A 22,159-nucleotide genomic window follows, 5' to 3' on the forward strand; every position below is an offset into this window, starting at 1 on the left:
GCTTATGATGGATCTTAAGATAACTAACTATTGTCTGAAAATGAAAAACTGAAAACTAGGATGGTGCATTTGATAGATTTGATTGTCTATTGTCATGACTTTGGAGGTCCATGTCATCCATTGTATAATGACCAAAGCTATGAGGTATTAGGATGTGATCATAGATAATACATGTTAGTGAAATCAGGTCAGTGGTGGTTGCAGTCTTTTCTTATCATGTTTTACTTTGCATTGTCCTAGGAGGAGGGATAATGTAGTCTTCTCCTATACAGCTTTACAGCACATTAATAATTGCTGCTGAAGTTCACGTTTTTTTGTGTTAAAAAGCAGAACTTACAACTTGTGACCCGAGCTGTTAAAAACACTGGTGAATGTATGCATTTCTAAGAAACACAACAGCAACAGTACAGTACTGACACCTTCCTAAGGAGCAAAAATAATCATCTCTGAAGAGTTACTATTTAACAAGGACTCTCTTAGCCTGTGTCAGGTAACAGAAACTAAAATCAATACTGCTAGTCCATGAGAGGAAGCAGAAGCCTCCCATTACTACCCAAGGGCCTCCCCTGTTCTATCTCATGCTGAGCAGATGCACTCCGCAAAGATCGGATTTTGTTGTGCATTATGTTTAGTTGATGTTTTGACCTGGATAGCTTTGATTTCTAATTTCTCTTTATTAAGTTTTATGCATCCGCAGTCGTACAAATGATAACATTCTAAACATTATCACGATTGAGAGAACTGAAATAACAAAATTCATGTTATTGTCCTGGTTTTGTCTTGATTTTGTCTAAACACCACCATGTGACACTCTATAAATGCGTCATCAGATTTTAGGAGAATTCAGGGCAGCAGCAACATATTTGAGCTATAATTGAAGTCCTATGATAAGTTGCTGTCCCTGATATTGGGATTTGAGATCTGCTTGCAGTGACCCAGTTAGCTGTATAAACACCTCAGCTTGTTCATCTCGTATAGAGACCTTTTTGAAAAGATTGGAGAGAAGCCATTACAATTATCCACGTCATCATCTGTATGAAATCTGTTTACTCCATATTAGATACATCTTTACCATAGGGATGAGTGTTAATTACTATTTACTGATCGTATTTTGTTGCTTTGTTGACAGTGTTGCTGTTTTCTTCTACATAACCCAAAATGAAACTGCTCTACAAATATGTCCACTCACTGGTGGAAGCGTGGAGTTTTTGGCCCTTTCTGTGCTGTTTTTCTCATGGTCTTTCTTCTTCTGTGTCCATCTCTCTCACTTCACCCCCAACTCCCATGCCCCATTGTGTCTCTAACCCTCCATTTCTCTCTGTCCCAGATACTCATTCCTCGTTCTAGTGATGAGATCATTGTGACACATAAGCCAGTAACAGTCAGGTAATTACAGTTCCACTCCTCAGAATATTTCCCACAAAACGGTCTACTACTGCTCCTTTATCTTTCGCCTCTTCATTCCCAGAGGAATATGTGACCTACATTTCTTTGTGGTGCAACATTGGGCTATGTAAGTGTGCTCCTTTATCAAACACTTGCAATTTTTCTGTAAGTGCAACGTACCCCTTATTATTTCCTCTGATATTTTGTTTTTTTGTGGATGCACGCTATCTTTGTGTTTATCTTTTTCCTTTTTGTATTGTATTTGTATTGCAGATATGCACATTTTAGAGCTCATCATTGATTGCTTACTATTCAGCTCAAAGGCACCTGCCCTCGTAACCTTTGTAACAGAGCATTCACGAGCAAGGATGCATGTTTGGGGAAAACAAGTACACACAAACATACACACAAAGGTCACCTTCCCTGGCTTCATTAGAGAGTGCCATATAATGGCTGACAGATGTGCCCATAAATCATAGGTCCCCGGTGTAGGAAAACAAACTGAGCACCTATAAAGGTGAAACACGGAGAAAAAGGCAAGTAGAGAGAGCGACGTGTAGACAGAAAGTCAGACAGAGAAACAGTCATACAAAGATATAGATAAATGGTATTTATTGAATGTCCAAAACAATACGTTTTTCCATCAAGACACTGTTAAGGAGTTACTACTATTCTGCCTCTGGCATCTCGACAGGGGAATACACAGCTTTTGGTTCATTTTATCACAGAGAAAATGAAAAAAGGTCCTTATCTTGAAAAAAATAAAAACAAAACAAAACTGAGGAAACAGTCAGATAAATTGCTGCTGGAGATTGTCAAATTCAACGGATGATTCTGAGAGATATGTTTTACGTTTCAGTAATGTGTGTGAATGATGGGTTTCTAACTTTAAAAGATTATGTAACTACTTTTGCTGAGGGAGCCAGTTTGTGTACATTAGTCAACTATAACTCATAACCACAAATGTCAGACTGATTTTATTACAATTTCACAATCATCCTCTTCCAACCTATTTTTCAACAAAAACAGCAGGTTACTGATTCTGTAAGTAGGCTAGTTGTAGTTGTGCAGGTTGTAATGATGATGCACTTTTGTCAGCTGTACTTAAGAAATAATGAAAAATAACAATTCCATTGTTATAGTTAATATGATTTTTACAGCATGATTTGCAATTTTCCCTGATAAATAGAAACATTTCCTGTTATATTCAAAATGGCATGTCTAAATATACAAAAATTAAAAATGGCAACCTTCACTTTTATATTTCTCTTTTCAGTTGGGTCCTATACAGCCTGCTGATCATGGAGATGGTCAACAACTTAAAAAATCATGGCATGAAATGCCTGGGGGTCAAGACAGTTTGTTAACCTCTTCACTTCAGGATGTTGCTCAGGGCCACCCACTGAGCTCAACACTTCTAGTAAGCTCCGTATTCAGCACCACATAAGACCAGAAAAAGCCTTTTTTTATTTTTATTTTTTTAGTTTTGCAGATGTGACAAAAAGATACAGCCTTGTTCTCGATTGCCAAGAGAAACCTCATTTGTATGCTCTGCGAATGATACAACTGAAACAAGAACTCTGTGTCTAGACAAGGACAACTGATATAAATTGATAGGAAGAAATTATGAAACATCTTTCTGTTTTTGGAATTTTGTTGGTTAAAGGACTCAAATCAGATTGCTTTAAATAATGCTTTTAAACATTAACTTAAAAGCATTTATCACTTTGAAACTCCTCTCATATATGTTTTTAATGAGGATGTTTCCCAGAATGGTGATAACCCACAAATTCACAGCATGACATCAGTGTACCCGACATTAGCTCAGGCTCTGATATGGTCTGGTCAAGGTCATTTGTTGATTTATGGCAGTGATAAATGCTTCATTCATGAAAGGCCTATCAATAAAACAGTTGTTAGGGTGATGAATTTGTTGTTTATTACTTAAAAAAACAATGACTTTATGCAGTTTTAGAGAGCACCATCATCACATGTTGTCCTTCATAGACCGTGATTATACCTAGTGTATTTGACAATCGGGACATTACGACAGTCATCATCAAAAAAACAAAAAAACAAAAAAAACAAAAAAAACCTGTAACATGTTTCCTTGTATTGTCGTCTAACCTCACATGATTTTAAAACAAAAACAAGTAAATAAAAATTTTTTATGAAAGAATAAATTAACAAATGTGTCATTTTGTACAGCGTACTGTGACGAGATGGAGATTAAGGACCCAAAAGCGGCCAGACAAGGTGGAACGATAGAACAGTTTTTATTGTGATACAGAGTGTTGGAACGAAAAGGTGAGAGAGGGTGCTGGTCTGGGAGCTGGTGTGAGGCACGGAGGGAGACACTGGAAGAAATAGGAAGGTTAGCGTCGAGGTAAGTCACAATAAGTTTCTGTTTCCAAAATACTCGGGTGAAGCGAGGGGCACCCGTGTACCAGTGCGTAGAGGCGACAATACTCTGGCACTGAGGCTGAAGTCCGCAGCTGTTGATTGGCAACAGGTGAGCGCAATCAGCCTCAGAGCCACGGGCGGAGGATGGGAGCAGACTCTGGGGAAAGGTAAGCTACTCATACACAGCACAGACAGCAAAGGATCTCCGGTGACAGTTTTTCAAAATAAAGCCATGAGTCCAGAACCACCGCACATACCTTGTAATACAGTCAACTCCTTTAACCCTGAAACTATATCTATCATAATAGCTCCACCAGCCACCAAAAGCTAAAGAACAGAAATATAGAACATACTATAATAAGCATAAAATAAGTTCCTCTGGGAAACTGGTCAGGGGTTTTTACCTTTTGATATCAATCATTTCTCTAGAAAGATATCCTGATGAGCCTTTGATTGGCACAGAGTCCCGTCAGTACTCATTAACCATCTTTATCATACTCTACAATTTATGGCTCAGTCACATCTATCTCATCCAAGCCACAGCACCATAGCTGAGCGAGCTCAAGGTCCAAAGTTCAGCTGTCAAAGTTCAGCACTCCTTGTGTTGGTAATAAGCTGGTGAACTGTTGGACAGGTCACATTCTGGTGCATCTCCTGCTCTGTGGAGGCAATGGATGCGAAGAAGGGTAGTCGTCAGCCCAGGGGTGTGAGTACCCTGGAAAAGAGTCTGATATTTCTCTTCGTGGCCATGACTGGCACCTGCATCGGCCTTGTGGTTGTCTACTTCATGGAAAAAGACAACTCGTCCACTCATAATGAAGGTGATGTATAGAAAATGAAATGTGTTCTTTTATAATACCTACATGTATCTCAGGTAGAGTGAAAGGACACCAAAATACCTTGCCAAAATTGCCTGTTTTTGCCTGAATCTTTCTTAAATTAGATAAACATCTGCTAAACTTAGCTGACAAATATTTCTTAAGATGACAGAAAATTAATATTCTACTTAAAAAGTTTATTCTTCATCCAGGAACACTTTTCATATTACATTTCACATACTTGCCTTAATTTGCATATTCATCTGCTGTACACCAAAAAACAAAAAAATAAAAAATAAAAATAAAAATTATATATATATATATATTATTCAGAAATTGTTCAGGAGCCTGAAGAAAACTTAACAAGAACACAGTTTTTTCTTCCACATGGCAGTGATTGGTAAGTATTGGTGGAAATACTGTTGTCAACAGAAATGGATGAAGATGAAAATAAAAAAAATTTAATGGCTTTTTCAAACCTCTGCTGCGTTGTCATACTTTCAGCTCCAGGCTCATTTCAAATCTTAAAAAACTTTGACAAAGGTCTCATCCATACATATTTTTTTCTTTCATCTACACTTTTTGCTTAGTGATTGTTCAAATATTGTGCCAATTTTGAAGAAATGTTGAGTTTATAATGGGTGAGTATTGCTTTTCAATGAAAACATTCTGAAAAAAAAAAAAAAAAAAAATCCCAAATGTCCTCGGAGGCACAATCTTTGAGTGACACACATTTTTTTCATAGTAGTAGATATTTTAGTCCTGTTTCAGTCATTGTGTCTACTTTAACAGTGAGACTAACATAATTTGAGCCTCTAAAGGACATGCCACACCATCCATGTCACCCAATGACTCCAATGCGATTTCTGAGGTGGGTAGCAAAACTGTCTCTGTCTTGTCCCCATTTTAGGCTCGAGGCACACTAAAATACATAAGCTGTTTCAGGATGTTCAATAATTTTTCTGATAAGAGTTACCGTCGTGTCTAAAACAGCCAGAGTTCAAGGACTCACATGAGCCTCTGTTCTGGTGCAATCGTCATGGTAACCTCAGAGGTCAACATGGCAACACCTGAACATCAGCAGTAATATGTTTGTGAATGATTCGTTCATTTTGAACTAATCTTTTGTATGACTTGGGAGTAAAAAGTCATTTCAGTCAGTGATTTGTTCTTTTTTTTCCTGGTCCACAGACTCAGATTCGTTCACGAACGGGTCTCTCTGTCACATATTCTCTGTGTAGGAATGGCCGATTCACTTACAATTCCTAAAATATGTTCTCTGGGCCTGAGTCTCTCGTTCTCGTGTCACATGGCCACTGCGCATGCTCAATGTAGAAATTAGTGATTTGTTCACGGCTCATAACTACGAGTCTTCAGGTTAACGTGGTTACAGCTGTAACATGACGAATTACTGGTGAGGAGAGCTATCTGACATTGGCACTAAAGTTAACGTTAGCTATGTAGCTATGAGATGGATGTTTATTTTACCTTTCCGTTGGAACAAATACATCTTTTCTGATTACGGGTGTACACTTCGGGTGTTCAGTGAGCAGGTACACTAAAGTGATTAGCCATCATCATAGAATGAGTATTTTTTAATGATAGGTCATGCTTTTTCGTCATTACTGAAATGACAGCTACAGTGCCACACTGGTTCCAATGAAGGAAATGAACAAATGACGTGAAAAAAGATTTGTTCATTTCACTGAACGAGATTAAAAGACCTGAGCCAGTAAAAAGATCTGAACTTCCCATCACTAAACATCAGGAGTAAGCAACAAATAGAGCAATGACTTAATGAAAGACTCCTGATCTGAGAGCACTTTACAGTATCAACTATTTCACTGCCACAAACATGGAAAGATAGAGAAAGACTAATTACAGTGCATGTAGTTGACTTTGTTCATACATGACAAAAAACAGCGAGGGACAAAGGTGACACCCACGCGCACACAACCCCACAGGCAGTCTCAACATTTCTGTGAAACTCAAGTTTTACATTCAATTTTAAACTTTACATTTTCTATATTTTTTTCATCCAATCTTATCACATAAATAGGAGTTTTGAAAAGAAGTCTAAATAGAAAATATAAGCCATGACAAAACGCTGTATATATGTATATACACTGTATATATAATATATGTTAGTATTGCCTGTAGCTATATTGAAAAAAATAGGAATGTGCTGGATAAATATCCTCATGGATATTTTCTCACAGGGATTTCTTTTGCACTCCACTTCTCTCTCTTTCATTTTCCAGGGAAATTAAAGGAGGACATGAGTAGAAGCAATCAGTAGTTTATTGATATAATGATCTACACACCTGTACTGTGCTGTCCCAGAAATTTCATTGTAATGATGTATGTCAACTCTACATAAGTCTTTAATGCGTTAAGGCTTAAAGCAGACCTTCCTCCATCTTTCCTTTATTTAATATTTTATCTACTTCATTCTGGCTTTATGCAGGAAGACAAATATCAGCTTTATGTGAAAAGAAACTCTTTTCTCTGCTCTGTTTGGTTCTTTAAAGTTGAAGTGGGAAAATTATTTTAGGGTAGTTGACGTGAAGAAATGTGTTCCTCCCCCTTCAAACCAAAATAAATAAAAGTCTGTAACAAGACAGTTGACAGGAGGAGTAATCAGCCCTTCTGTTATTCACTAAAAGGAGCACAGCCCCCAAAACAAGAGCCTTCGTTAAAGGATTACAGAACAACAATATGATTATGTTGACAGTAATTTTCTGGCTAGATGGTGAAATATATTTTATTGTTAAACACAGCTGTGATTCAGACTTCTGAACAGAAGCAGCTTTGGCCACAAGGGAAAACGTGCTGTTACTGTGGATGATGACAATCTGTACAATCAATGCTGTTTCCAAGGCATCGCAATTGATTTCAATTACCTCCTTAGAAACAATGAGGTCATTTCATGGTTTGTGCATCAATTAAACACAATGTTTCTTGGACAGGTTGGTCCAAAACCGCAAAATATTATAACATCCATGCTCCCTAGAAGATACATCCTTTGGACATACAGTACAGGCCAAAAGTTTGGACACACCTTCTCATTCAAATGAATAGAAAAGTGTGTCCAAAATTTTGCCCTGCACTGTAGGTGATCCTCTAGTTCCATCAGCAAGCCAAAATTTTCACATTTCTCACCTATTATTAAATTGAAGTAAAAAGTCTTAGAAATCGTAAACTGGGTCTCTGTTACCTTATGTTCATGTTCATTCGTATATTCCTGAGGATGAAATTATGATCTTCCAGTTTTCCTTTATATTTTTTACAGTCTTTTACAGCTACGTAACAATTTATGTTTTCTATCTATTATTAGTAGTTCTTCACTTGTAGTGCTAATTTTAAAATAGAGAACATGCAGGATTGCTGCTGCTAGCATTTAGCTGAAATTGCCTTGTGCCCACTAGTTCAATAGCCAGTGGCATGACAACTCTTGATAATTTGCTTTAGGTTACAAGAAAATGATCTCCCGTATAGAATAGGATGATGTCCAAATTAAAACAGAAAGTGTAGGATCCTCACTGTGGTATGGTGCTGGTGAATAGACTGTTGGTTTTGTAATGCAGCATTTTGTAACCTACATATTTCTTAAACAACTAAAATCTATGAGTTTGTTTCAGCTGCCATTAAAATATGTGTTATGTGGCCACAATTTCGGAAAAGATGATTAAAAAACAAGTATCTTCCTTTGGCATACAGCTCTAGGACCAGAGTCAGGTTGCGGTGGTCCTCGGGAGCTTTTGGGGGAGTCAGGCACCTTCACCAGCTGGAATTACCCCAGCAGCTATGACAATGGCAAGAGCTGCACCTGGCACATTACTGTGGACCCGGACAAGGTGACACGGATCATCACTTCTCTTCCAAACCTCAACTAGTGAGCTCTGCCTGCAGCGTTACAGGTCCACTTTAAAGTGACCCACATACTTCTACACTAGAATTTAATATTACTCAAAAGAAGAATCACTCAAAACAAATTGTTCTTGCAGCCAGACATAATAACTTTGACATGAAGTTGCAGGATTATCCTATAAATGGTCAGAAAATAAACATGTTCTCCATGCAATCTCATTGGCATTATGCAGGATTGTGCAGATGAAAATTCTTCCCCAAGCTTTGTTTTGGTCACAATATATCTGCATGGTCTCAAATCATTAGGGTTGGTTAAGCCACTGATGGGGAAACTGTCTCATGTCAGTTCAAGCAGTGGATACAGCGACAGCATTGCAGACAGATGGCTGCCTTGTCTCCTCCATTTTCCTCAGCTCTCTTTCCCTCACCCACAACAAAAAATGAAAATCCTTGATGCCTCACTGTCTCAGTGTGGTTGCGTTCCTGCTTGCCTGATGTAGTGGCTGCTGTTCTCGGCATCTTATTCCTCTATCTTTTGCTGTCTTGAAACACGTAAACAGTCCCACAGAGATGCAAGCATACTCACATGCTCCTACACGTGTACACATACACACACTCAAATTTCACACTGAGCGATGTTGGCTCCCTTGGTAGTGGTGCCTTCACTTATCAGCATTTCAGATTTAAAATACTGAAATGAAACACCTCTGCATGTTTCTCTTGAAGGTGATCCATCTGTGGTTTGAGGAATTTGCCTTAGAAGACACCAAGCTCTGCAGTGCTGACTTCATCACAGTACAAGACTCTCTGGGAACCATTGGTAAAAATGTCACATTGATTCAAATCTTCAAAAAGGAGGAGGTGGATGGATGGATAGATAGAATAATATATTTAAGCACATACCCTCACCGAGGCTAAGAACACTGAATTTGATGTCATGCCTAAATCAACGCATCCATCCATAGGCAGATTCAACCAGTGAACTGGATGTTCTCTAAAACAGGGGCAATACACTCAGGATGAATGAACTTAAAATAGTATGAAAAAAAATTAAATGCAAAAATACTTTTATTTCTCTTTGTGCTCATATTGTGTCTCCATATCTTTGTAGTTTTGTGTATTTTTGTAGTTGTTTCTGTGTGTTTGGTTCATAATTTCTCCGGTACTTGAAGGTATATATTGTGGCTACTCAAAACCAAAGCCATTGGTGTCGCTGACGAACCATCTGAGCATCTTCTTCGACACTAACGACGTAAAGACTGACCAAGGATTCAAGGCTCACTACAAAGCTGTAGCTCCAGAGCTCACACCAGGTAAGATGGCAAATGGAAATTCTTTTTGGCAAGAAAATCCCCTTGACATTGATGTAAATGTATATGTCTTACCATCTTACAGTATATGATTGACCTACAAAGTGACTGTTGCAGTAATGGGTTCAGGGTGAAGAGAGGGAAAATCAAAATGAATACGGGTGGGTGGAAGTGGAGGCAAGGGGATGCACAATGTGGTGAAAACTGAAGTACCCTCCATCCTTGTTACTAGAAATAGCCGGAGCCGGTGGCTTTCTACAAGGTGACCAGGGGGATCTGATGACGCCTGGCTTCCCTGAGCAGAACTACCTGAATGACGCACTATACCAGGTACATTCACACACTATGCTGACAGAGCTCATGGGAACATTTTCTCATATGAAGATTTTTACTTCTGAGAAACCAAATACATGAAACAATGTGAATTAAATAAACATTGCAATAAACATTTTATTAATGCATGAAATTTGTGAAATGAACATCCGTGAACAGTTTAATTAGAGGTTGTTTTTTTTACTCACATGAATGCATGTGTAAGAGTTCAGATGGGTCCTGAGGAGCCCACAGAGAATTACTTTCCCTTAGTATTGGTCATTTGTAAGAGAGATTTTGTGTGTGTGTGTGTACAAAACAGAAATCTTCTGCTTTTAAAGATTTAACGCCGACGTTAAATTTATATGACTCTGATTATTTCACCTTGATTTTCAGTTAACTGACCTTATTTCAGCAAGAAGCTTCCCTTTTTTCTTTGCCACATAACAGCACTCACACGCCACAGTTGCAAGGTAGTGTTTTGAAGCTTCACGTAAATGCATGCCAATTAAATTCACTGATCTCAAAACAGGATATGCTCAAAGAAGCAGAAGAGTTACAGAGGTTTCTTCTTTATTCCCAGAGAACAGTGTTGTGGATTGTGCATATCTTACACCGTAGCTTAACAAAGTTACCATAGTGAGAGTAGTTTTAAGTGTTTTAATGTTGATTAACATGCGGTTCTAAACAGACCCAAAGATTCAATGTTAGCATCTCAAAGTAAGTCCATCAACTATGGATTTTACCACAGCCTTGCTGATGGCATTTGTGGTGATGATCTCTGATTAATGCAGCTCATTAAATCAAAGTCAGTGATGATGTCAGGGTTTTCATGCTGGATTTGGATTCAGAGTCATACAGAATTATTTGGCTGTCATCGTAAGTTCAGTTCACCTTGTTGTACTTTAACCTCACTGGTCACCATCTGCCCAAACTGTGGCAAGATCAATGCTAAAAATGATTTTCATAAACCCGTGGTGGCTGTCTCTATTTGCACCCCTGATGTTGTTTAAAATTAACTTTGATTCACAAAGAAACTTACTGTGGAAATCTGCCAATGGTTGAATTTATTTGTGTGTGTCTGTCTGTATTGTGGTGGTTTGTTGGATAAGTGGAGAATCACAGTGCCTGAAGGCGAGCGGGTCCGACTGACATTTACCTCCTTCGACCTGGTCCCTGAGGTCTGTGGAGACTTTGTTCAGGTCTATGATGACAACGAGGCCAACCCTTCTTCAATCGGTAAGTGTGACATTATTGATGAAGGGGAAAATAAACTTCTTTTCAATGAACATCCTCCACTGTGCACAGTGATAAGTCTGCTTATTGAATCTGTTTATTCCAAAATTGGATGAGTGATTATAAGCCTAAGGGATGTCTTAGAATTCAAAGCAGATAATGGACTGTTTAACATCAACAATGTCAACTTTGCAGGTCTATGAATAAAATATGACCTCTATTAAAAGTGTGAGAAGTTGTGCAATGGACAGGGTCTATTTTAAACCTCATGAACTTAAATCTATCTGCATACATTTGACTGTTAAAGCAGCTAAGAGGGTTCATCATCAAATGGTTTGGTAAACTATTACAATGTTGTGTCTAAATCTTAAATTTGTTTTTCACCGTGTAAGTCTGACATTACATCCATGAAAGGTAAATTTTGCGGGCAGAAGATCCCAAAGCCAGTGCAGTCCAGTGGCAACACAATGGTGGTCCGTTTCAAATCTGACAGCTCTTTGAATTTAAAAGGATTCAAAGCCACGTACACAAAATTCAGTCTTCCACCTGTTGTTATTCCCACCACAACAAAGCCCCCGCCCACATCCCCATCTATATCCACAACCAGATCCACCACACAAACCCGTCCACCTCCTCCTACATCTTCTGGTAAGTATTATCTCCAAACCAACTTTTCTGTTTCGTTTCCCCTTTCCTTTACACAAAACAAACAAAACAGGAGGCTGTTATCTATATTCACTCATTACATTAGACAGTCTGGCTCTAATTACTTTTTGAGTCACACATTTGACTGACTCACCAACAAATAACATCATCAGTGCTGAACCAGCTTCCCAAGAAAATTGGCAATTACCTCCTTCAATGCTTTTAGTTGACCTTTAAGTACAAAATTAAAATCTGGGGTCTCTAGATAATTTGTACTCGTGTACTCTGATATGATAATACAACTGTAATGCCTCAGTGTAATGACAGAACACTGGACATTTGTAAGTAGCTCTGAGAGTGGGGCAACCCCTCATGAGATTTATCTATTCATCAATGTATCAAAACCACTTGCTGACAGACTGGTCTGGGAAATGAATGAAGCAGTTTTGCATTAAAGGTACAAGGAACTTGTCCAAAAAATTCTTTACAAATTGAATTTTTTTTTTTAACCCAGTTACATTCTTCATTCCTTCTTCCAGGAGCACAATTTGTTTGCATAATAAAGTTTGAATAAAAAAAATAAAAAAAAAAAACATCTAAAAAGTTTTCAGTATTAGATCCTCTGTTGTTACTGTGCAGGAACTGGTGGTCCGGTCATTCTCAATGGGCGCAAAGGAGTGATCCAGTCATTGGGTTTTCCAAATCCTTATCCCGCACATCTAAACAGTTCCTGGAAGATATCTGTGCCTCGAGGATTCATGGCGAAACTGCATATCACTGACATGGCCATTACAGGAGAGACCGGACTATGCAAAGAGGACAAACTGGTCATCTCAGATAAATACAGTATTCTAGGTGAGCCATTGCACACACAATCTTAATTACTCTTGCATATTAATTAAGCTGATTTATTTTCATTTCTAATTTCAAGCAGATTTGTGCATTTGTACAAGTTTTTATTAATATTTAGCTTATTAGTCTGATTAATTTGCTGTTTTACCCCCACTTGGCCCCTCAGATAATTTCAGAAAATTGGTGTTGTTTGTTTATCAGTCATGTAGCATGCAGTCTGGAGTGGAGCTTATGAACTCACCTTTTTTGTGCATCTAGATATCCAGTGGTCAGGCACTGAGACCAACATATGGAGGATCAAAGAGACAGAATGAAATATATAGATAAATCTTTAAATAATTACTTAAATGTGTCATTAATTAATTAAAATGGGAAAACCCTCAGCTGATGAGGTAATGCATCCTGCTCTGTGTGCAAAATGCAGTCAGAGAGGAAAAGCAGAAATAATAGGAAGCAGCTAAATAAGCAGAGCTGTAAAAAGAATGACAATATTGATATGGTGAAGATTTATTTAGCCTTGGGAACATAAGACACTTGTAAAGATCAAGTGATAGTTCATAGTTGACTGACAGGAGCACCCAAGAATTAGGATTGTAACAAACTGTATCACATTCATTTACCAGACAGACAATAGAAATATGAAGTATTTATGGGTTTATTTAATGTGCGTGAAAAATGGCCTGAGATTAAAATAAAGGAGTTATTGGGCCATCAAAGCAATAATTGCAAGACAATAAGATCTTGATGTTAATTCAAAAACATTACACTACAACGTGTTTTTGTAAACCAATGAATTTTAATATGTAAGAGAAGCATGAACCAAATGAGATGAGTGTTGAATGGTCTGCAGGCATTTACAGTTAAAATCTTGTTAAAATCTTACTATTTCCTAAAATGTCATCAATGCCTTTGATTTAGCTGTTTCCCCAAACATCACCAGTTAGAGCTCTCTACTAGTTGTGTTCACTTTGGCATTTAGTGCAGATCTAGAGGATGTTCAGGAGCTGATGAAGGGACACTACACACAACACATTTCACAGTAATAGTATATATTTCTAGCCATTTCCTTTTTCACTATTTAACCATTGCTTTGATCCTCATTTTCAGGCACACTCTGTGGCTTCATCCTTCCCCCAGTGATGGTCAGTGCCACCGACACAATATCTGTCACCTTCCAGTCGGACAGCCGCCTCACAGATCGAGGCTTCTCTGCCAAGTGGGAGGCTGTGTATCCTGAGGATATCTCAGGTAGTGAAGACTGACACACAGCCACACTCATTTGCTCTGGGTACACAGCAAATATGCCCTCACACTTGAGGTGCATGTTGCTGCACCATAAAACATCTCACCCCCATCTACATATTTATCAAAGCAGCAAAGTTGCTGCATAAGCAGCACGAGAGTACAAGTGTCAGAGTACAAGTGGAAAAAAGCAAGATAAAACTCCTTATCATTTCCTTTATCATGATCAAACCAGAAAAACACTTAAGATCTTGCATGTGGTGATGGAGGATATACTTATTGAAGGGTTAGGGTTAGGTGATGGCAATGCAGTAGAAATACTCTGTTAGAGAAAAAAATCCTGACTTTTGATTTAAAAATTAAAAGTAGTAATTGATACACACACACATATATGTAGATGTCTGAATAAATATAGTAGTAGTAGTAGCATAGTATTCATTAATGAATACTATTCATTACTGTTGCTTATTAATAATATATTCCTTGTAACTGAAGAGGAGTGCTTTTGATATGTTGCTAGTGTTAAAATAACAATCAGCCATTTGAACATACAAATGAAGCAAAAATGGTATAATACCAAATTTATTCTGAAACTATACATTCAACTTAATCACAGTCTTTTGATAACTCTCTCTTCCTATTCCAGAAATCCAGGGCTGTGGCTTTTCATCCAAAGAGGAAACCGGTGTCATCAAATCCCACAACTGGCCTATGAACTACAAGGCCAATGCTGAGTGCATGTGGAACATTGCTGTGCCTTTGTGGAAAAAAATCACACTGACATTCACCCACTTTGACATAGAAGCCAAAGATATCATATCATCCAAATGCTACGATAACATAATGGTTTATGACATCAACAGTTTGACAAACATGCTGATCCAAAAACATGGTAAGTTGGTTTGGTGAGTTATAATGGTGAGCCCAAATTTATTTTGATTCCTCGTGATGGCCAATCACCTCAAATTCAAATAATGCAAATTGATTAATATAAAATTTTACTGAATCATGAGCAGCATATCTGTACAATGTTAAAGCACTGATTCTTGTGAGAGAATGATGGCACTTCTTTATAACTGTAGTTTTTGTTGACAAATCACATTTTCCAATCTGCTGCAGGTCCTTTTTGTGGGACTAAGCTGCCTCGTACCATTCAGTCAAAGGGCAACAGGCTGGTGATCCGTTTCCATACAGACTTGTTTTCTGAGGCCAAAGGATTCAGGGCCTACTGGAGCACCAACACCAGTCTGCCTGCTCCCACTGAACCCCCTACACAGCCCAACCCCTGGGACAATATCACCATAGGTGAAGTATCCAGATAAGCCCCACACAGCCAGCCAACATCTTCTGTACACAATGTTAAAAATAGATTATGAAACTGCACCAATCTGTATTTTCAACATTAGCAGTGGGTAAATTAATGATTATGGTATGTGAAAGTTGCTCCAAGGTAACACAATTCATCATTGTCGTAAGCGATGGTGCATCAGCCTATCAATTATACTCTACAGACATAAGGGAATATGTTTGTGTGTAGAAGCCCATCAGAGGTGGTGAACTCATAGAGAGTTATTGCCTGATTCTGCTCCTCACCTCAGCATTATAAAGCATTACAACCTCAGTAAGTGCTTAGTTTAGCCCAGAGGGCATGAATACACTGTTAGATGAATACTAAGATACTCTGTGACGGCTTGTCATCTAAATTTGCAAATCTATATGTTGATAATATGTAAATTGTTGTGTTTTCAGCTTGGTCTGTTGCTGCCAGATGGCCAATAAATCTCCCCAAAAATTTGTTACAACAGCTTTAAGCTTAAGCTCTAAAATGGTTCAAAAAATCAGTTAGTTGACTGAGAGAAAGTCAAGTGACTGTAACTTTAATTAAGGAGTATCAGGTAATGGAAAGTGTCTAAACGGAGGAGAAAAGTGTCCCCAAGCAAGTCAGTTGTCACCAATCTAATAGTGGTTACTCTAATATTTATGTTATTCATGCTTCCTTCCATCTTCACCCCTTCTTCACACATCTCCCCATATCTTTCAAAACATCAAGATTTGGTGTGATGGGAACACAATGTGAAGGAGCTTCACATTCCTTCGTGGCTGGCTGTCACCCAATTCCCATTCTTCACCCTGCCATGAGCCTCAGGTGGTCATGGAACCTGCCAAGCCAATTGCTGAAACAGAGTTTTATAGATGGAGTCTGCTGCTGCCTTTGGGTTGTCTTTTTTTCACCCAAGCTCTGACTAGAGGCAGCCTATGTGTCAGTTGAAGGAGGGAAAAAGAGAGATGTTGGAAAAAATGTGGGACATAAAAATGACACGAACAATCAGATGTCAACTCTCTGAATGACCAACAGAAATGTATGTATATCTCATATCTATGCATGCTGTGACGTCAATCCTGAGTCCAATTCAGGGCTCGTTGTTATTGTGTCACTGGAGCTTGATATTATGTTTGCATGAAGCTACACTAAAAACAAGTCAAAAGCAATAGCTGCAGTTAACTATAGAAGTCTCAACCTGGTGTGACTGGAAACTTAATATAAAAATGTAAGTTACAGCTAGGTCTGATGGCTGAAAGCTAATTTCCTTCAACACAAGAGCTTATCTGTCAGCTGCAGATACATCATTTATAATCAGGCTTTGTTTATACATACTCAAACCACAAACAAAATCCTGCGTGATCAGACAACAAAGGTGTCCTCTCAATTCCTAGACTGGCCCAGTACATGTGGCAGACCAGCCATTCTTCCTGCTGTTATGTCCCGCATTGTGAATGGAGAGCCGGCGAGGGCACACTCCTGGCCTTGGCAGGTGTCCATGCAGGTGAGAATCACTGTTCATAAACACTAACAATCCCATAAGGATGGACAACTTTAAAACAGTATATTACATCAAAAAATATCAGTGTTCTCAAAAGGCTGATGTTAGATACAGTCGAGCCATTGTTAGCCTCTCTGACTAAATCTACAGTATGTTATAAACCCAGCAGACGTTCAGAAATTGACATGATGATAAGTATTGACTTCTCTACTTGCCTGCGTGTGTTTGTTTCAGGTCTGGCCTGCCAGTCGTCCAGAACCCGTGTTCATGCACACCTGTGGTGGTACTCTTATCCATAAGAACTGGGTCCTTACAGCAGCCCACTGCTTCATTAAGTAAATGTCCTCTTCCACCATCTTCACACATAAAATGAAATTAGGAAATGGTCAAATGGAAGAGAAAAAAGGAGTGATAGATAAAGTTTTAAGTATAACTTCTTTCTACTTCCTGGAAGCTACTGTTGTCCTCAGTCTTAATAGAGTACAAATGAAACGCTTGGTTAGAGATGTCTCTGTGTCTCTACGTCTGGCTAATGGTCCACAGTGCTGTGGCAAGAGAGAGAGAGGGAGGGATGTTGGTGCCTGTATCTGTTTTCCAGTAGGATGCAGACAAGAAAATTTGTTCTTCATTGCAGAAATGGAGCATTGCAAGAGGGAGTGTTCCTGTAGTTAAAAACCAGCCGCATATACAGTATGACGTTTTAATCCTGACATGTACTTTGAGTTGATGTTGCTAATTCCCCATCCAGTTATGCTGATGAGCTGCAGCGCTGGCAGATGTGTCTTGGCAAACACAATCTGACCCACACAGAACCAAGCCAACAGTGCTTTAATGTGTCTGGTATCTATCGCCATGAGGACTTCAAGTATCCCACAATGCCCACTGTGGAGTTTGACATTGCCCTGGTCAGACTGGATGGAGAGGTGATAACCAGTGATGAGATCGCTTATGCCTGCCTTCCCTCTGAGGAAGAAATCCTAGCAAAGGGCAAGATGTGCTACGCCACTGGCTGGGGAGATGAGACTGGTGAGGTTTGAGTTTTATATTAATCTGTAGCCATGATATCCCCTGCACATTTTTATGTATTTGCTCATATATATATACTACTATATATACATATATATACTTCGTGTTAGGGAACACGAAGAACAAGCTCACTTCTCAACTTCATTCTTCTACAGTTTTTATGCCCTCTGCTGGACCTAATGTGTTCATACTCGGTTTACCAAATTTAGATTTTCTTTTTTTTATGTTTTTTTAGGTGATTTAATGAATCCTAAAGTTGCGGAGGCCCTTAACCAGGTCGCCCTACCTGTCATTCCATATGAGACCTGCAAGAAAGCGGATTACTGGTGGTTCCAGGTCAAGACCTCCATGATCTGTTGTGGTTATACTCTTCCTGATGAGCTCAAGTCTGTCTGCAAGGTGAGACAAGACTGACAAGCATACAAGAACAATTAGACTGCAGTGGGTTTATAACATGCTGGTTTACAGGATGAAAGCGTTTTTGTTTGTTTTGTTTTTTTTGACACATCTAGCTTTAGTAAACAAATGGAGATGGTGGTTTTGATGTTTTTTTCATGATATGACATGATTTACAGGGAGATTCAGGTGGACCTTTAGTTTGCCAGGATACTCCAGAAGGCCCTTGGGAAGTTCATGGTATAACAAGTTTTGGACCTATTGGATGCATAATGAATAAGAAGCCCTCTGTATTCACCCGCTCCTCTGCCTACCTCCCATGGATGAAAAATGTCATCCAAAGAGACATCTACAACCAGAACAGTATGACTCCACCGGGTCTGAACTGGCCCACTTTGCTCAAAAACCCAATATGGTAAATGTCAGAATTTCTTTTTGCTGGTTTTCACCCTTTGCCCTCTCTGCACAGCATCCGGCTGTGGAGGGCCAAAGGAGCTTACAGGCACAGGTGGCACTGTGTCTTCTATGGGATATCCTGGCAGCTATAGTAACAATGCTCGCTGCAAGTGGAACATTCGAGTACCTGCAAGCAAGATGGTCCACCTCCGTTTCCACAAATTTTCCTTGGAGGAGAGTCAGTCATGCATAAATGACAAAGTGAGCCTCTCAGACAGAACAGGAAGTCTGGGTATGTGTATTTTTTTTACTTTATTTCTCTCTCTGACTGAAAATAAATCCAGTTACTGCAGGCTGTTTTTATGTATTCCATATCAAAAGAAGGATTTGAATTCTTAAATATTAACATTATAGCTGCCTAATGGTTTCCTTGCTGCTATTTATATTAACTTTGAAGTGTTCCAAGTATGAGCCATAATCTTCAGAGGCCAACTCAATAAACATGTCCACATAACAAGAAAGCAACAAGCAAAGGACATTATTACATTATTAAATTCAATTCTACATTTATGACAAAGGAAACCAAATCAGCCTTCTTATTCCTCATATACATCTCAGGAAAAAGAGAATGTGATTGAGTTCCCATTCTCTTCTCTTGCTGTTTGCCTTCATCCAATGACAGTGGATGTGTGTTACAATTTTTAAAGTGGCATTTAAACACACTGACCGATGATTTGCTCCCTCAGGCCTAAATACCTTGTACGCATTCATATATTTGTGTTTAATATGAAAATTGTATAGAAGGGGTTGATAAAGAAGTGATAAATATGTTGACACACTGAGAACTTCAATGCAAGAGTTCTCAGGGAAGTCACATTTCTTCATGTTCCCCCTTTTCAGGCACCTACTGCAGCAATTTACCCCCTAATGACCTGGTGAGTGATGGAAATATACTTCACATCTTATTCTCCTCCAATGACAAAGTGGTGGACACTGGCTTTACCGCCACCTGGAGGGCAGTGGCTCCTACAGAGGGTAAGACAGGAGGATTGTATGCCTGACAAGCCTGCAAAACTAATGTCATATTGTCTCTAATTCCTCACTTCTCTGTTGTCCCCACACGCACCCACACAGCTCCTTGTGGTGGAAGCTTCAGCAGCAATCAGGGTGAAATCATGTCTCCTAACTGGCCTGATAATTACCCAGCCCAATCTGTGTGCACATGGCGTGTCACCATTCCTTCTGCAAAAAGCATCTATGTGGCCTTCACTCACTTTAAGCTGCAGACAGTAAACGTTCTTGGGAGGTGTGTGGACTATGTGGAGCTCTTCAGTGGGGAAAGCATGGCGACACTAGGTTGGTTATAGTACTGTAATATCTGTAATATTGTGTCTATTTTATGTCCTGATCAGTATTATCAGCACCATTGCTTTAGATGCTGGTGTCACTTCACCAAACACTAATGAAAAATCTTCCAATTTCTTGTCTGTTATGCAGGTCAATTCTGTGGTCTTGCCCCTCCCCCTATTGTCACCGTTCCTGGCAACATGGTTGTCATTCGCTTCCTGACTAATGGGGCAAATCAGCAGCAGGGTTTTAAGGGTTTCTGGACCACTGATCCCAGTGTTATCTCAACTTCGTCTCCATCAACAGTAAACCCACCAATTGCTGGGACATCTTCAAGCCCTGTATGATCAAGATAAAGTCCCCAAATGAATTCAAATCAGTTTGCCAGGTGAGAGGACACACACAGAAACTGCAGTTGCTTAATATGATGCAGTGGATGTCGTTTTTTCGGAATGAATGCTACTTGCTTTTTGAAATTCCCTTCATGCTTTATTCAAACATTACATAAATAAGATGGCCTCTAACAATTATGTTGTGCATTATGTAATGTCCTGTTAACTGTTTTGTTTGTGGTCATTCAGCCTTGGTTGCAAATGTCTGTCCTTTTTGTGATATAATTGGACAAGAAAGCAAAGGAACCCAAATTTGCCATAATGAGCAACTATGTAAGCAAGAACAGAGGAAGATTTGAAAGCAAATTATTGCAGAAAGGGCTTTGGAATTTCAGGATATTAAACACAATATTATATTTCTTTAATCAAACACTGATATTTGCCTCCGGAAAACCTGGGTTTTTGATAAATAATAATATTTACAAATTGTAAGGTGTAGAGACACTTTATGGAGGGTGTCAACATCCAATATTCACCAGTGTATCAACAGTAAAACACTGCTGATTTGCTCTTCTTGCTCTCCTGCAGGATGACTCTGAAGGTCTTTTGCCTGCATGGCTTGTGGCTTCGGGCCTCAAGAATTCACAAAGACAAGAACCAGCATCACCTCCTTCAGTGACTGGATCAACAATGATATCTAGAAGTTTATTTTTAATTTCAATAATTCAAACTATAAACACAACATTGATTCACAACACTATCTTTATTTTCTGTATAAAATACAAATTTCAATTACTAAGAATTTGAATTTAACAAAATAATTTATGAATGATATATTGTAATTTGATTATTAGCTATATAAGTTATTATAAGTTATCATAAATAATACTATCCCATTTGATTCAATGTCTTGGATTTATTGCAAGCTTACAATTTCAATAAAACATGGGTGTGATCTCTTCAAGCTTCCCCTCCAGTTCTCAGTGCAAGAACGCTCCCTCCTCCTTTCTTCCTTCATTTGCAGACAGGAAACCCAGCAGGCACAGATTTTAAGTTTTGGGTTTTAACCCTTTTATCACATGACCAGGCAACTCAGCCAATGGGAGAGCTCGGCTCAGATTTCAGCCTAGGAGGAGAGAGGGGAATACAGAGGGAGGAAGAGAAAAAGACAACCACTAATCTGTGCCCATGGGGTGGACAGCATATACTCTGCCGGTAGTGACAGAACTTCTCCACACTCTCTCCCAGCATGGATAATCTGTCTGCTGTTTTTGGATCATTTGGATGGAATATTTTCAGGTGAAAGGGCTTCCTGCCAGTGGGAAAAATTCAAAAGTGTGTCCTTGGACAGAGTGAGTTAAAAAGGAGTTGGAGGGAGGACAGCGACAAATTTTCCCCTCATCTTTGCCTCCGCAGGCATTTCTTCTGTGGAAGAATGGGGGCAGGAGCTCTGACCATCTGTGTGAGTAAAAGCTATAAAGCCAGAGTTGGTTTAAAGACTTCCCATTCAACCTGTGATTAAGGGCTAAAGAATGCAAAACAGGACTGTGTTGTTCGGACCAAAGTTTCCCACTTGTGATGGTACGGGTGTTATTATGTTGTGGTAGAAACTGGATGGTTTATAAAATGTCAAGGAGGGACAAGTCTCTTCTCATTATCGTATAATTAGTGTACCCTTCCTGCATTAAAGTGTCTTTTTTTTTTTCAACACATACTTGACCTCTGGATTTAAGAAGAACATTTTTCCTCTGTGTGAACAGAAAGCA

The 22,159-nt window shown here is 38.9% G+C and overlaps 2 protein-coding genes across 3 annotated transcripts in view; both read left to right on the top strand.

Annotated features, from left to right (window-relative positions):
• The first annotated feature begins 4,459 nt into the window (after positions 1 to 4,459).
• On the top strand, positions 4,460 to 20,408 carry LOC115039794 (cubilin). Its single transcript, XM_029497331.1, has 20 exons — positions 4,460 to 4,610; positions 8,334 to 8,464; positions 9,204 to 9,297; positions 9,650 to 9,790; positions 10,020 to 10,117; positions 11,212 to 11,338; positions 11,750 to 11,983; positions 12,620 to 12,835; positions 13,940 to 14,080; positions 14,721 to 14,966; positions 15,194 to 15,379; positions 16,790 to 16,899; positions 17,131 to 17,231; positions 17,645 to 17,922; positions 18,158 to 18,321; positions 18,498 to 18,681; positions 18,788 to 19,006; positions 19,615 to 19,749; positions 19,849 to 20,070; positions 20,212 to 20,408. Exons 1-20 carry the CDS (start codon positions 4,460 to 4,462, stop codon positions 20,406 to 20,408), a joined length of 3,375 nt encoding a protein of 1,124 aa, XP_029353191.1.
• A 1,170-nt stretch (positions 20,409 to 21,578) lies between these two features.
• fam13a (family with sequence similarity 13 member A) overlaps positions 21,579 to 22,159 on the top strand; it is a 42,360-nt gene continuing 41,779 nt past the window's right edge. For both annotated transcript variants that reach the window (XM_029504124.1, XM_029504133.1), the window contains exon 1: positions 21,579 to 21,855. In XM_029504124.1, coding sequence (XP_029359984.1) covers positions 21,829 to 21,855 — 27 coding nt within the window. In that variant the 5' untranslated portion in view covers positions 21,579 to 21,828. The remainder of the gene's footprint in view (positions 21,856 to 22,159) is intronic.

The sequence above is a fragment of the Echeneis naucrates genome, chromosome 1 (genome assembly GCF_900963305.1).
Source record: "Echeneis naucrates chromosome 1, fEcheNa1.1, whole genome shotgun sequence".
Classification (NCBI taxonomy): Eukaryota; Metazoa; Chordata; class Actinopteri; order Carangiformes; family Echeneidae; genus Echeneis; species Echeneis naucrates.

Bases quoted from the DNA above. Each gene is read 5' to 3' on its own strand.
- LOC115039794 (XM_029497331.1), top strand. From the start codon at position 4,460: ATGGATGCGAAGAAGGGTAGTCGTCAGCCCAGGGGTGTGAGTACCCTG. The intron at 17,232-17,644 runs GTAAATGTCCTC...TTCCCCATCCAG, and splicing joins GCAGCCCACTGCTTCATTAA to TTATGCTGATGAGCTGCAGC. The intron at 20,071-20,211 runs GTTGGTTATAGT...TCTGTTATGCAG, and splicing joins GGAAAGCATGGCGACACTAG to GTCAATTCTGTGGTCTTGCC.